At 33.8% G+C, this 16,382-nt stretch overlaps 1 protein-coding gene across 1 annotated transcript; it reads left to right on the forward strand.

Moving 5' to 3' along the window:
- The first annotated feature begins 13,118 nt into the window (after positions 1–13,118).
- LOC131050541 (protein MNN4-like) lies at positions 13,119–14,207 on the forward strand. Its single transcript, XM_057984744.2, has 2 exons — positions 13,119–13,464; positions 13,581–14,207. Exons 1-2 carry the CDS (start codon positions 13,123–13,125, stop codon positions 13,968–13,970), a joined length of 732 nt encoding a protein of 243 aa, XP_057840727.1. The 5' UTR covers positions 13,119–13,122; the 3' UTR covers positions 13,971–14,207.
- The last annotated feature ends 2,175 nt before the right edge of the window (positions 14,208–16,382 follow it).

The following is a 16,382-nucleotide window of genomic DNA, read 5'->3' on the forward strand; positions in this document are numbered from 1 at the left end:
TCTTTTTAGGTGTGTTGTATTATATAAATTAATATATATAGATAGAAACACACAATATTATATTATATTATTTAAATTTCCGTATCATCATATAATAAAATATGTTGTATTATATAAAATATTAAATATAAATATACTAGCTTTTATATATATATATATATATATATATATAAAGAAAGGCTAGAGATATCAAGGCTTTCATTTTTCTATTTTGTTGAGATATATTATATAATGAAAGCCTCAATATGTCTCGGCTTTCTTTATATATATATATATACATATATATATATATATATATACATATATACATATATACATATATATATATATATGTATATATATATATGTATATATATATATATATACATATATACATATATACATATATATATACATATATATATATACATATATACATATATATATATACATATATACATATATATATACATATATATATATATATATATATACATACATATATATATATATATACATATATATATATATATATATATATATATATATATATATATATATATATATATATATATAAGTAAGTAGCATCGCAACCCAAAAGAAATTAAACAAATAAATATTTATTAATTTATAAGTCCATAAATTTATTTTAAATTAATTATTTAAATAATTTGTAAAGAATGAATAGTTTATAATTGAGATTTTTTTAAAAATATCTTCATTTGGTTTAAGGTAGAATTTGGCTTAGGTTGAGGGTTCCATTTGGTATAATGTTAATTGGTTCATTTTGGCTTATTGTTTGTTAGGTTTACAATTAGGGTTTAAATTAATATAGTGTTCAATTAGGTTTAGTATTATTATTATTTAACTTGGATATATTTTAAAGTTATAATTAGGTTCACATTTGGGATTCAATTATTTTAGGGTTATGGTTCAATTAATTTCGTGTTATAGTTAGGGTTCAATATGCTTTAGGATTGGTATTTAAATTAGTTTAGTTTAGGGGTTCAATTTTTTTAGTATTTAGTTATGTTTATTGTTAGGGTTCAATTTAGATTAGTGTTATGGTTTAGTTGAGTTTTATGCAACATGAAGGTTCAATTTGATATAAGGTTAGAGTAAGATTTAATAAGGTTCATTATTAGAGTTAAATTTGGTTTACTATTAGAGTTACAATTAAAGTTAGAGTTCATTATGGTTTAGGTATCAATTAGATTTAATTAGGCTATTGTTCAATAAGAATCAATGTTAATTTAGTATTAGGTTTATGGTCGAATTCGGTTTATTGTTGAATTAGGTTGAAGATTAAGAATGTATGTAGTTTAGTCTCAAGGTTAGGGTTCAACTTGGTATATTTAATTAATTTTAGGGTTAGGGTTTTATTGTTTTGGTGGTTTAGTTAAGTTTAGGGTTTGGGTTTATTTAAAGTTAGGGTTAATTTTATTCTGGTTTCTTGTGAAGGTTAGAGTTGTAGTGCCTCTCATAGACTTGCATTTTGATTTATGCATTAATAGACTTATTTAGACATACGATTGGTTCTTAGATGTCATCAATGATGCTAGTTACTCTATGTGGATATATGTTATACGATATGACTCATGGATTTATATGTGTTCAGTGTTCATGTGGATTATATGGCATGATGTTATAAAGGTGCTAACCCTATTTCATGATCATGTTTCCATGCGATGTTTTGATGTTATATTGTGTGATTGTCTTCGTGAGTAGAGACCATGTCATATAACTCATAGCGAGCAGGATATGTCAACGCAATTCTCTATCACATGTTTGTTTATTATGATGTGTATGTATTGTATATGTTGTGTTTAGTGTTAAATGCAGGTTTGTAGGTACTAGACATCGACTCCACTTGGCTTCATAGGTCTGAGCGTGTCTCTGTCCCAATGGAAAGTTGTTGGAGATGACATAGTTTCCCTCACACACTCTAGGTTTAAGGTGCATACCTTGTTAGTTGTGCCACAGTGCAAGTTAATGTTAGAGTCTTGAGTTGTGATTGTCCCCTTTGTTGGCATAGGGTGATGTGATTCTATGATTATTTATTTGGAGATGTGTGATTGTTTAATTATTTAATATTTATTTTGATTTGATTTGATTAATGTTTATTTGATTTATTGTTTAATTAGAGCTTCTTCTTTTTGATAGATAATGAGCCATTTGCTGAATAATTTTATTATCTTTTAAAAAAAAATTACAACCCGATTCAATGTGGGCATCGATAGGAAAGAACCGGGTAAAGAAAACCTTCGGTCTTGCCCAAGAAAGACAAATCCTAGAAACATACTAGGTGTTTACATATAGTGGTGATCAACCTCTATATAGCTATACAATCGACATTAAACTTTGAATTACATCTTTCTTGATTATTACAGGATATTTGCATCATCTTAAAGGAATAGATCAATTGTCTTGTCTTCCAGAAATAGGCTTCTTGAATTTGGATACGAGCAAAGATCATACCTGCCAACTATCCTACTATCTTCATCACACAAATTAGTACTGAAAGTAAGCTCGCTAATAGCATCTATTTACCATCATAACCCGAAATCGCAATACTAAATGCATAATCATTACTCACAATCTTAACCAATAAGCATTTTGAAACTAGTCATTCCTTTACTTAGAGTCCTACCATTAAGCTCATCATTAGTATCCAAGTAAGCCATGAAAAGTCAAAGAAGGCATTCCCAAAATATTTATCTAATCAAGGTGAGAATGTTTAGATGTTAGTCTCTTCATCAACCAAAATGTCATAACAATCCCAATCCAAAGTATAGGCCAACCTTGTCGAGGAAATAGCCGAAGACTACTATTCTACCAAGGTTAGTCAACAGAGAGTTGTCCTATCAAAATATTCTCTAGAGAATAAAATTAAGTCCATGTTTAGCCCATATCCGTAAGCAACAAAACCAGTCACGACAAGGATACATTAAAGTAGAAAGGTGAAAGAGGACAATGAATCTGGAACCAGATAAGATTCAAAACTAACTAGACAGAGAATGCAACTTGGACCCAGACCACGAGAAATAAAGCTAAAAGTATATGACAAGACCAAGAGAAGACTAAGCATAAATTATCTCTAAAAAGACAAATCATCATACCTAGAAAGACTAAGCATATATATACATATACATACATATACATACATATATACATATATATACATGTATATATATGTGTGTGTATGTATGTATGTATATATGTATGTATGTATATATGTATACATATATGTATGTATGTATGTATGCACACACACACACACACACACACACACACACACACACACATATTTGTAAATATATTCATCAATAAACATCTGAATCAATAAATAAATTAGCGAGAGAATGCATAATTCAATAGACATAAAATGTTTAAGAAGTCTCTGAGAAAAGCTCAAGAGACCCAACAACGAAATCGTGCAAAATTCAAAACTAACCTGCATCGAAGATTAATATTTTGTCTGCAAAACCAAAACCATGTCAAAACTACCATTACCATAACATCCATAAAATCATGCAAAAATATCAAATCTAAACCTTAATGTTAAAATTTTATCCATACATATAATGTGTATATGTTTAGAAAGCCAAACATCCTAAAATCGTAACCATTAAGAGAACAAGTCTTTGCTGCAATGTCATACATCCCCAAAATAACACAACACAATATAGGGAACATCCCTATACCAAAAGTCTAAAGTAAAGTTTATCAAAGAACATCACAACACCACAGTATTATTTGCTACTTAAAAGTAAACCAAAATAGGTCAATACCGGCCCTAGCCACCTAATAACATGAAGAAGAGGGCTTCACCCTCTTGCGCTGCTTGTACTCATTTGGAGAGGCCTTATAAGAGGGTTCACGTATAGAGGAAGCATTTGGAAACTCCTCTTCCCCTAGTTCATCTTCAATGCCCTCTTCTTTAGGTAGAGGGGAAACCAATTTTTGCAGCAAGGATGCTTAACATGAAAAAGCTGTTGGAATCCAAGAACACTGAGGGGGGGGGGGGTGGTGAATCAGTGTTCTACAAGAATGTTCAATTTAAACCTTATTATAACATGAATTCACCAATCGGTAAACTGGTACATATAAGATTGAAAGAAGTAAAACAATCAATAAGAAAATCACAAAAATGAATACCATAACACAAAGAATTATACGTGGAAAACCTCAAAGAGTAAAAATCACGGTGGGATTTGTGACCCACAATATCAATCCACTGGCCATATGAAAAGATATTAAAAAATATGGGGACCTGCACTTGCAGGAAGGCTTACAACCTAGAGCACACTTCTCATCACAAAGGAGTCTCACTAACTACAATCACTTTGAATAAGAAAACATAAAACTAAACTCATATAATGCATCTTCTATGCTTGATAGAGTTCCGGTTCAAGCTTTGATTGTTCTAGTTCTAAAACCCTAAACCCTTACCGAAATAACCTCTTACAACATTCCTCTCGTTACAAAATATCACTCTCATATCCCTTAACACATTTCATACATCTCACAAAATGATCTAATCAACTGACCTATATACCCTTACAATCTTTCATGCCTCATTTTGGCTTACATAGATAATTACAAAATGAATATACATGTCAGCTCATTACATATTTACATGAATATCAAAATCAATTGTTGATTGCCAGATCTCCCAAATGATGTCGGCCTCCAATACCGATAACCTGATGAAGTCATGTCGGCCTCCAATGTCGGTACCCAAAGAATCCTTCCTATCAGTGAAGATACATTTCGGTACCAATGCCAGTGTCGGTGAAGTGTTTACCACTAAACAACCAAACCAAGGACAAGTAAAAAAGCAAACATGTGTATCACAGTAAATAATAGAGGAAGAGTATGTTGCAGCATCAATGAATTTCAAGAAGGTAATCTAGATGAGACATGTGTTAGAAGGTTTTAAACTTAATATGTCTGAACCGGTGACAATACAAGTACAATTAATATTTCAAAAAATCATGTATTACATGCAAGAAATAAACACATAGAATTGAAATATCACTTTCTAAGGGAGAGAGTACAGGAAAAACAAGTCAGAATGGAGTATGTGACAAGCAAAGAGCAGCTAGCAGACATTTTCACAAAACCATTGCCGAAGACTACCTTTGAGTACCTCAGAGGTAAATTAGGGGTCAGACCCCTACACAAGAAAAACTAGGATGCAAGAGATGCATCAATCAAGTATTCTTATTGAAAAAATTTCACTATGGATTGATGAAATGATGGCTACTCCGCAGGGGGGAGTAGCTTAGATGAGATTTGCAGAGATGTTCAAGACAACAACAACACATTTGATGACCGATGATGCATATGCACCCTTGGCATTGTTGTCAAAGGGGGGGGAATAAGATATTTGATTGGGGAGAAGAAATATATTATCCTAAGAAGGAGAAGATGTGTAACGGAAAGGGGGAGAAGAAATGAAGATTTAGTTCCAGGTGGAGAAGACAAGAACCGACAAAATAGTGAAGTGTAACAAAGAAGTTCTAAAACTGAGCAACATGATTTTAGTTGAATATGGTGGTGTTTATGTTGGTGTTGCCATCAATGCCAAAGGGGGAGAATGTTGGCATGATTGGCATAATTGATGCAGATGAAGAGTGATGACTAAACCGGTAAAGGACTGCTTGTGATGACATTGTGATGAAGAGATTGAGATTGCATGGTTGGATGAATTTGATCAGTTATTTGTGTTGTCATTGATGGCAACTGATGTTTACTATGTTGTATTTTGGCATCTTAGTCTTTTTGGTCTACCGGAAAGAGCTTACTGGTAAAGAAACAGGAAACGGGGAGTTAGGACCTTAACCGGTAAATGAGGAAATGTTTTGATTAGATCTGGCTCGATTAGTGATGATTGAAGTGTTGCAGATTGGAATGTGAGTTTGTATCATTGTAATATGTATTTGAACGGAACTGCATCATGTTTTGGTTACCGGAAGTCATGTTTATGATTTCTGTTGTATTTTTGCTAGGTTTTAAGAAGGGTTTAAGGACCAGTAAATAACTCTCTTAACCGATAATGATTTTTGGTTTGGCGGTGATCTACATAAAGTTCAAATGTTGGAGGTGACGTGACTAGAACCGTGCGAAGTGTTTGAATGATGTTTTGGCACATTTAAAAAGCGAATTTCTTGGGAATGTGTGAAGTGCTTAGTGGAGCATTCTAAGGATTTGACTTTTTATCAGATCGAGATGCAATGATAATTCAACTGTTGTAATTGATTGTAATGATCCATATGATGGTCAATGATGATCTGTAATGAGTTGTAAAAGATCTGTGATGATCTATGTTGTAAGTCTTAGGGTTTTGTAATCGACTAAGTTGTGAAGGTTACTTAGGTCGGTACAATTGATGTTTGTTGTGTTGGTGGTTTTGAGAAGATTGTGAAGCCGAACCAGAGTGTGAGAGATGTGCCAGAGTGTAGCGGATTTGGAGTAGAATTGGATTTTATCAAGCAAGCAGTTAAGTGTTATACCCAGATCATTCACTATTGTTCCCTAACAGTTGTAGCAGTCAAAATCCCTTTACTGGGTAGGTTCTAATAGGCCTTACATTGTAAATCCCTTAACCGGGTATCTCAACATCTGAGTGTTAAATCCTCTTGTGAGGTTGATCCTAACAAGTCAAAGCTCCTAACAGGGCTCATCATCTAAATCCCTTAACCATGTAGTTCAACATCTGAGTGTTAAATCCTCTTGCGAGGTTGATCCTAATAGGTCAAAGCTCCTAATAGGGCTCACCATCTAAATCCCTTAATCGAGTGACTCCTAACAGGGTTTGTTCCTAACAGGGCATCTTTGTAAGCTTCTAACTGAGCTAGGATCCTACCAGGGTGCATTCTGAAAGAGTGCACAATTTTTGTGGGTACCAATTCCCACCGTGGTTTTTCCCTATTTGGGTTTCCACGTGAAAACATGGTGTTCATGTGGTGATTGTTTTTGATGTATTGATTTGATTTACTTTTAATTTATGCATGTTGATGAACGCTTGATGAGTAATTTTGTTAAATGAGTTTAACAGTTGGTTATCAGTGATTACTGGTAATGGTAAAGAGTTTATTATTGGTTTATGATTGATTGATGAAGTTTAATAAGTTCAATTTTTAAGTTTGAAATTGTTGTTAATACTGATTCACCCCCCCTCACACTATTAACCAGATCCTCTAAGATTAACAAATTGCCGATACTAATTTGGCTGTCATGTTTTCAGATGAATCTGATGCCCATGTCCATCAATGACTGTCAGCTCTTCACAATCTCTGTCAGCTCCATCAATGGCGTACCTTATTTGCCAGCTTTTCGTAGTTAGTACATTGCAGGCAACCTCAAATACTTTATATGAAAAAAATGAGATGGGTGGAATTTTTTTATTAGTGTTGCTTTCCAAACCAATTATATACTATACCACTCCTACTATTTTTCTTTTGCATTGAAGCATATACTTAAAAAACATAATTGCAAAGAAATAAAATTTTATAGTTTTTAATTATATATTCTCGCTAATTTATAAATTAATTAATTAAATGTTATAATAAGCATATAAGTAATGTAAATGTCAATAAAATCAAGTAAATAAATATTAGAAAATTAAATGAGAAAATATTTGAATATGCATTTATATAATTTAAATTTATTTTCAAAATAACATAATATTTTTTTTATTATTCTATTTTTTATTACAAATTTTAAAATATAAATATAATGTATTATATTATTAATATATAACACAATAAATTATATATAAATAATTATACATTATTATATAATATTACATATACATAAATTATATTATTATTATATTCTATAATATATAATAAAAAATATTAATTATAATACAAATAGTAAATGATCTGGAATATACAAATTATAATACAAATTAATTTATATAAAATATAATTATATATGCACAAATTATATATATAATTATTAAATACAATTTTTTTTTTTATAATTAATATTTAAGATATTTTTATATAGTACAATTTACTTATATATAATATAATTATATTTAAAATTATGTACAATATTTGATATAATATATTGCTTTGTTATTATATAATATAAGATCTACTTTTTAAATTAATATTATAGTTATATATTATTTAATGTTATATTTTATACTAGAAATTGTTAAATAGAATATATAATATATTTGTTATATAGTTTTATCTCTAGATCTCTCCCTCTCTTTATGTCTCTTTGCATCCCTCTCCTCTCCTCTATCTTTCCCCTACATCTCTATCTTCTCTATTTCTCTCCCTACATCTCCCTCCCTCTCTATTGATTTATATCTCTCTACATCTCTATCTTCGTCTCCATATACCTCTCCCTCCCCATCTCTATCTCTATATCTCTCAAACATACACTCTTGTCTCTCTCTCTCTCTCTCTCTCTCTCTCTCTCTCTCTCTCTCTCTCTCTCTCTCTCTCTCTCTCTCTCTCTCTCTCTCTCTCTCAATTGTCTCCATGACCTCCCTTATCTCTCACTCTTTCCCCTTCACCTCTATCTTCTCATCTCTCCATATCCCTCTATCTATATATCATTATATGTCTTTCTCTCTTATTTAATCCATCTCTCCCAATACCTCTCATACTCTCTTAAAGTTACGTATATATGTCTGTCTGTATATATCACTTCATATATCTTCATCTTTCTATCTCTCCATCTACCCCTCATTCTCTCCTTATTTCTATCTCTATTTTTTCCTCTCCCTATCGCACTCCCCTTCCATCTCCCCCTCTCTATACATTTATTTCTCTCTCACTCCCTATATCTTTCCCAAGTCATATCTATCCATATCTGTCCTTTCTATCCCTATCTCTCCCACTTTCTATCCATATTTCTTCCTCTCCCACTCTCCCTATCAATAGGTCTCTCTCTCTCTCTCTCTCTCTCTCTCTCTCTCTCTCTCTCTCTCTCTCTCTCTCCTCTCTCTCTCTCTCTCTCTCTCTCTCTCTCTCTCTCTATTTATTATTATCTATATATATCTCTCTCTCACTCATACAAAAACACTCCTTATTTCTCCCTCACTGTCTCTATCTCACTCTATCTCCCCTTTCCACTTCTCTCTATTACTTGTCTCTATCACCTTTATCTCTCATTAATGTGTCCTCTATATCTATCTCCTCGTCTCTCCCCCCTCTCTATCTATAACTTATTATCTCTACATCTCTCTCACTTTATATCTTTACCTGTCTATTACTCTCTTTATCTCCCCCTTACTCTCCTCCCTATCTCTTTATATCCATATCTCTCTACCTCTATTTCCCTACCTCTTCCTCTATCTCATTACCTCTCTCTTATTCACTCTATCTCTCCTACCCTCCCTATCCTTCTCCATATCTATATATCTCCTTCTATCCATATCACTCCCCTCCATATCTATCTATTAAGTTATTTTTCCCTCTCCCTTCCCTCCCTCTCCTTCTCTTTTTTTCCTTCTCTACCTCTATCTCCTTACATCTCTCCCCCAGTCATTTTATCTCTCCCACTTTATATACTGGGCCATCTTTCTCTCTCTCCCCTATTCTTGATCTCCCTCCTCTACATATCTTCCCCCCCTTTCCCTTTGTCTTTCTCCCTCCACCCGATCTCTACTCTCCCCATCTCACTCCCCTCGCTCTCTTTGTATCCCTTATATATATCTAGATTTCTACCCCTCTTCCCCCCCCCCCTGCTCTCTCTCTCTCTCTCTCTCTCTCTCTCTCTCTCTCTCTCTCTCTCTCTCTCTCTCTCTCTCTCTCTCTCTCTCTCTCTCTCTCTCTCTCTCTCTCTCTCTCTCTCTCTCTCTTCCCATATAACTCTCTCTTTCTCTTCCCATATATATCTATATCACCCTCTTTCTCTCTACCTCTCTCTATCTCCCTCTATTTCTCTCAATCTCTATTTCTCTATCTCCACTTCTTTATGTCTGTATGCCTCTCTATCCATCTAATCATCTCTCTCTTTCTCTCACCCTCTATATCTCCTTATATATCTATATACCTCCAACCCTACCTCACTATTTATATATCTCTCTATCTCTTCCTCTTCCTCTATATATTGGTATATCTCTCCTTCTCCCCTATTATTTCTCTGCCTCCTCTACGTATCACTCTTTCTTTATCTTCCCCCCTCTTTAACTCACCCATCTCTCCTTCCCTCCCTTCCTCCATATCTCTTTTTTATATCCCTATCTCTTCTTCTCTCTCCCTTTCACTCCTCATACATCAATATATATTCTTTATAATTTTTTATTTTTATTTTATCAATAAAGGGCAATAGCTGGAATATATTTAAAATATAGTATAATATTACATTAGAAGTCTATAAAACATTAAAAGATGAAAAGCATACCATAAGAAAATTAGGAAAAAATGCCTAACTAGAGCAAGACACCAGAGCCCAACGAGTAAAATGAGACCATTTCTACATACAAAACAAAGTTAAAAGTTTCAAACGAGAGACCAAAGAGAACAAAAGACTCTCAAAGCATATTCTTTTTTTTTTATCAGTAATATTTTGTATTTTATTGAATAAAACTATATAGTACATCTTCATCTGGATTATATCCCTCAAACCACCCAAAAAGTCACCCATAAAAGACTCCAAACGACCCATAAAAAAAGTATCCATAAACCCGTAGTCTGCACAAACCCTACCCCACATCTACAAGTATGAGAATGTCATATACATAGTGCCAGACAAAAAACTGGCATAAACTATTCAAACTATTCTAACTGAAAGTTCAGATTTTCAAAACAAGAATTTAACATAAAAAAGAAATGGCATGAAGAGGCACCCTTCCCTGCAGCATGTTTATCACTCTTTCTTCACCGCCTTTGCATTCGATGAGCTCGCAGCTTCCCTAGCCCTGTTCACTTCACCAGTCGGTTTGTTAGCCTGTGATATATTCTGCTTGGCCATTTCTGTAGTTAGGTGCCTGGTTATCGGTCACATCCTTCGTTCCTCCTCCACCACCCCAGCTTCCTCCTTCGCCTACCTGATAATCTCCTCCAATTCCATGATTTGAATGTACATTATCAGGCCCTCCCAACCTCTCCTCGCATCATCCTGAAATCTTTCTTTTACTTCTTCTCGATGTCTTAGAAAAGGAATTCATGCCTGCCTTTAAGCTCAACGTGCTCCTCCGGAATGCCTTCCCAAACATTAAAGCCGCATCCCGGGATCGCCCACTCCAACAAAGACTCCATATTGAGCAAATAAACTCTTGGCACTATCATCATCATCACTTTTCTCACCTCCACACGAGAATAAGCAAATTCGAGTCCCCACACCATAATTAAGGCATAGATAACCACCCTTGTTCTTTATCTATGCTCGATAACAACCACCTCCTCACCAAGAACTAGTTGAACAACCCTCAAGAACAGGGGATCCTTCGGAATGAACATGTTTTGCAGCCATTTTGCAGGAACCAGACCCCAAAAAGCAAGCATAAGCTTAGTTGTTATGAGTATGAAATTGGCTTCCATATCGCTCTCCCCACAAAATCGCCTAACTCTACACAAAGACCACTATTACCACCACCAAAATCGCTCGACTGCCACAATGAACGAACGCAAATTCTCATTCTAACAATAAATGAAGCTCTCCCAACTCCCGCCGTCAATGCAAAGGATTTTGGCATTAATTGCTTGTAATACTCAGCCAGCCTAGGCACACGAACAAAGAGAAAAGAAATACATTTCACACATTTCAAGTATGACAAGGTACTGTAGTTAGCAAATTATCTTAACTCCATGGAATGGTACTATCATTTCCATCCGACCAACTCACCTCTCCCTTAGCTAAATCACATGCCACATTGAACAATCCGTCAGCATTGACATTTCCACTTCTCCTTACATGAGAGATGCAAAAATCTTGAAAAGATTTTAATATTTAGCAGATTAATGTGATAAACTTATTTAATCTCCAACTCAGGGTTACTCCTTTCATGATTGCGTTAACCACAACTTGCAAATCTCCCCTAAATGGACTTTCAAAACCTTCATGTTTACTGCCAAATCAGTCAGTTGCTAACAAAACCGCTTGCACCTCTGCCTCATTATTTATTCCATCTTGCAGTCTTTTTGCTCCTTTAAAAAGAACCTTCCCTTCATCATCGCAAGCTACACATCCCGCTCCAAAAGTACCGGGTTACCCCTAGAAGCCCTGTCATAGTTGATCTTAACCCATCCTTGTTCGGGTTTTAACCAAATCTCCTTCTTGTTTCCAAAGTTCTTACAAACAGGATTAACCCATGAATAGATCTCAGAACATTATCTTTATTTATATATTCTATATAAATTATATCTTCTATATGATTTAAATAATTTAAAAAAAAATTTATTACGACTATGATTTCATAAAAGAGGTTAAAAGAAAAGTCATTATTAAAATACATTATTTTAACCTTTACAATAATATTAACTAAATCTTATTCCTTTTCAAATTAATTTTCATCTTTATTATTATTTAAAATTAAAATTTATTTTAACTAAGATAATAAAAAAATCATTTCAAATTAAAATACTAAGATTTTACCTATTCTAATCCCCTTCTCCTTTGTTTTTACTCACCCACATGTGCGAATAAGAACGACAGGAAAATAAATGGTGAACTAAGATTGACCACTTTGCCTCTAAATCATTGAATATTCATTTAAAGCGGCCTACAAATAACATTTTGGCAAAATTTTGCAGCTTAAGAAAATAACAAGATATTCCGACAGTTGTATCGGAAATTCGCGAGATTCGCTTCAAAACCTATCGGCAAACTTTTATTTGATTTGAAATTTTTGACTTCGGCGAATTTTATCCGACTTCGGTGGGCAAAGGCTTGTGAGGTACCTAGGTAATTAATTTTAGATTGAAAGAAAGCTACTCATTTTAATTATATTTCCGTCATAAATCTGCTGATCTGGAAACCTCATTACCGTGACATTTCCATTAAAAAGAGCATCGGGTTTTACAAAATGAGCGTGTCGTCTGTAACACGCCATAATACCCGATATAAATCCCTGACCAAAAAAAGCTGAGTTTCCCTAGAAACGCGCCTTCTGTGTTTTTTCTTTGCTTTACTAAGAAAAGCCTCTCCATACGGCGTTCTTTTTACGGCATGGCGGCTTCTTCAGAGAAAACCGCGCCATCAAATAATAGGCAGGGCGGAGGGAACAATGAAATTGTTGAGGTTTTTTCAATACCCATTTCAACGAAGAAGCGCAAGAGAGGAGAAGAGTCGAAAAATGAGAGGCATACAAGTAGCAAAGGCAAGGAGAAACAAGAAAAACCTACACCTGCCTCCGCTGCAAAGAAAGTCAGATTCCAGGAGGAGGTAACAACTGAGACCAAAGAAATTGATGAAAGGGAAAACAGCATTTTGAAGAGGAGAAAAGAGAGCAGTCTGGTGGAGAATGATAAAAAAAAAGGTGAAGGGAAAGAAAAACACTCAAGTGTTGAGGTAACGATTTCGAAAAACTCTTGTTTATTATCATTTTAATATATATATGTTTTTTGTTTATAGTGGCATTAAAATTTGAATTTGATGGTGGTTTTCAAATCCAAATTTCAAACCAGGTGCTGGATCACATTCACACCAAGAATATGATTGAGGGGTGTGTGAAATCTATGATAAGTGAAGCAAAACAAGAATTTGGGAAAGAGATCAAGAGTATTATGGATGCCTTTCAAAATAAGGTGAGACAAGGAAATGAGAAGCGCAAAGGGTCAGCCTCTTACAAGCACAGGGCTGATATGTTTGATAGTTTACCATGTTCTCATTACATAAGAAGCGATATGTTGGAAGCCCCACTGAGTGATTTTGAAATTGAAGAACTAAACGAGAAGTGGCGGCAGGTGCAAGAAATTGAGTTGAAAGCTAGGATTGGACGAGTTGCGTTAATGAATGAAGAACTGCAAATGAGGATGGCGCGAATTCGTAAGGAGTCGAATGATAAACGTTGTTAGGGTTTTTGTTCTTAGACTAGACGCTTTGCATGTGAAGATTTTATGTTGGCAGTGAGTTAACTGCTGTTCAAACTTTAGACCTTGTTTTATTGCATTTTGTTATTTTGTTCCATCTTTAGCAGCAACTCTAATTTCAGCTAAAGTGTATAGGCTTGGAAATTTCCAGTTTTTGGCAGTTTGACTGATGCAAGATAAGATGCACGTACCGTTCTTAGCCATCTTCATCTAAAGAAAATGCATGGGTATAAGACTTGAATGATATCTCATTTCTATTTTAAGCTACTGCAATATATTTCTAAAGGCAGTTGTAGTTTTTTTTTCTTTCAATCAGTACAAAGAAAAGAAATAGTTGTAGATTTGAAAGTTAAATACTCTGTATTCTCACCATTTGCATTTTCAGCAGTATGTGTTTGTAGATTAGAATAGTCAGAGATTATTGTTTTTCGCCATTTGTATTTTGATTGTCGAGTAGTGAGTACTAAGCATTTCAATTGTGTGAGTACCAAATATTGTAGCCCGTTTTGCTTTTTATTCTTTTACAAGGAAGATATATATTTTATTGGTGACTATAGAGTGTAGGTCTTACGATCGCTGGGATAATTTGGCACTGTTATAGATCAGCTGGTTAAAGAGATTCAAAGAGTACTTTTACACAATGTACTTTAGTCAATAATTTTCTGATAATGCTTAAATTGCTGTTTTGAAAGGAGTACTTTTACACAATCTACTTTAATTTATAGATGCCAACTATTCGAGCACAATTTCTTTGTGTTGAGATTAAAGGGTGTTTCAAAACACTGTTATTTTCTGATCCATGAATGTTGCAAGGTTGCTATCTCAATATTTCAAGTGGAATTTGGTAGATTGAAGAAGTTTTTTTTATAGTTCCAGGCTGAATGATCCCTTCACAATTAACTCTTGAAGTATGTGTTTGTAGATTAGAATAGTCAGAGATTATTGTTTTTCACCATTTGCATTTCAGCAGGATGTTGCATTTTGATTGCTGAGTACTAAGCATTTCAATTTTGTGAATACCAAATATTGTTGAATACCAAAACAGGTTACAATTGTGTGAATACCATCTTCATCTAGAATTGTTTGCCAATATAAGCAATGCAGTAAAATATTGGCATTCTAGATTAGGGTAAATTGTACTCAGAATTGTCTATTATAATACCAAATTTATTGGAACAATTGTTATTTATAATCAGCTCTTACCTTCAAGGTTGAGCATTCCAATTGTGTGAATACCAAATATTGTTGAAATTTAGTCCCAAGAAATTTAATTTGCTTGGATGAGCCTAATGCTAAAAATATTATGAAGAAGAAATGATTGGTGAGTAGTTCATCTAAATAATTAAATAGTCAATTTTGAGAGGTTCATGAAGTTCTATGTTACATTCTATGTTACATTCTAGTAAACTGGTAAACTGGTAATGTTTGTGTAATTTGTGTGTATGTTATGTCATTTGTGTGTATGTTATGAAATATTGATGCTCCGACTTGTATTATGAAAAACAAAAATCTCCTCAAATAGAGGTATTTAGTATTTACAGATTAGATTGGACTTTGCGGACACTCAATGCACTCTACAATTCACTTTCCTTGTTTAGTTCCTTGGAGACAGGTGGTTGCACCTGGGCTCCACATAAAGGGTGTATTTTATTTTATCTGATTATTTTTGTTTTCAGAATTGCCCCAACGAGACGGTGTAGATGCACACCGAGATCTCTGCTCACATGTTCATAATGCATTGATTTGATCTATATGCTTGGTGTGTGAGCTGACCCCTTCCTAGCATCCATCTGTCAATTCCTACTTCTGATCTATATGCGCACTTAAATCTGTTAAGTTTTCGCAGCAGCTGGGCAGATTGGTTCAAATGGTTCTCAATTTTAATTGCTATTCTTCCTTGGAAATTCTGCCCCCTTTTTCATTGCTTTGATGGATGCCCATACCCATTTTGGCATAGGCAGGGAGAATGCTGGCAAAAGTTGTCGAGTCTGCCTTTACACCTGTCAATTACATTTGCTCGAAAGTTTCTAAAGCCTTTTCAACATATCCATTCTGCGCATATCCTGCAATCATTGCAGTACCCAAGATAATATTTGGTGAATGTTCCAAAGCTCCCATCTTGGCTCAGGCTGGGAGTATTCTGATCAGGTTGGAGACTTGTTTGTTGTATATGGCCAAATAGTGTGACTGCCTTTAAGGAAACCCAGGTCTTCCCAAGCTTTAAAATATTTTCAAAAGAGGAGGTATTAAAAATAAATTAAACAATTATATTTAAAATAAATAAATTTACAATTATATTTATAGTCATCAAAATAAATTTATAATTATATTTAAAGTAGATATATTGTAAGTATAAATTATATAGATTTAATTTTTAAAATGATGTCTATGTTTTGA

The sequence above is a fragment of the Cryptomeria japonica genome, unplaced genomic scaffold (genome assembly GCF_030272615.1).
Source record: "Cryptomeria japonica unplaced genomic scaffold, Sugi_1.0 HiC_scaffold_914, whole genome shotgun sequence".
Taxonomy (NCBI): Eukaryota; Viridiplantae; Streptophyta; class Pinopsida; order Cupressales; family Cupressaceae; genus Cryptomeria; species Cryptomeria japonica.

Coding starts and splice junctions, on each gene's coding strand:
- LOC131050541 (XM_057984744.2), top strand. CDS start 13,123: ATGGCGGCTTCTTCAGAGAAAACCGCGCCATCAAATAATAGGCAGGGC. Junction 13,465..13,580: donor AAAAACACTCAAGTGTTGAG/GTAACGATTTCG, acceptor ATTTCAAACCAG/GTGCTGGATCACATTCACAC.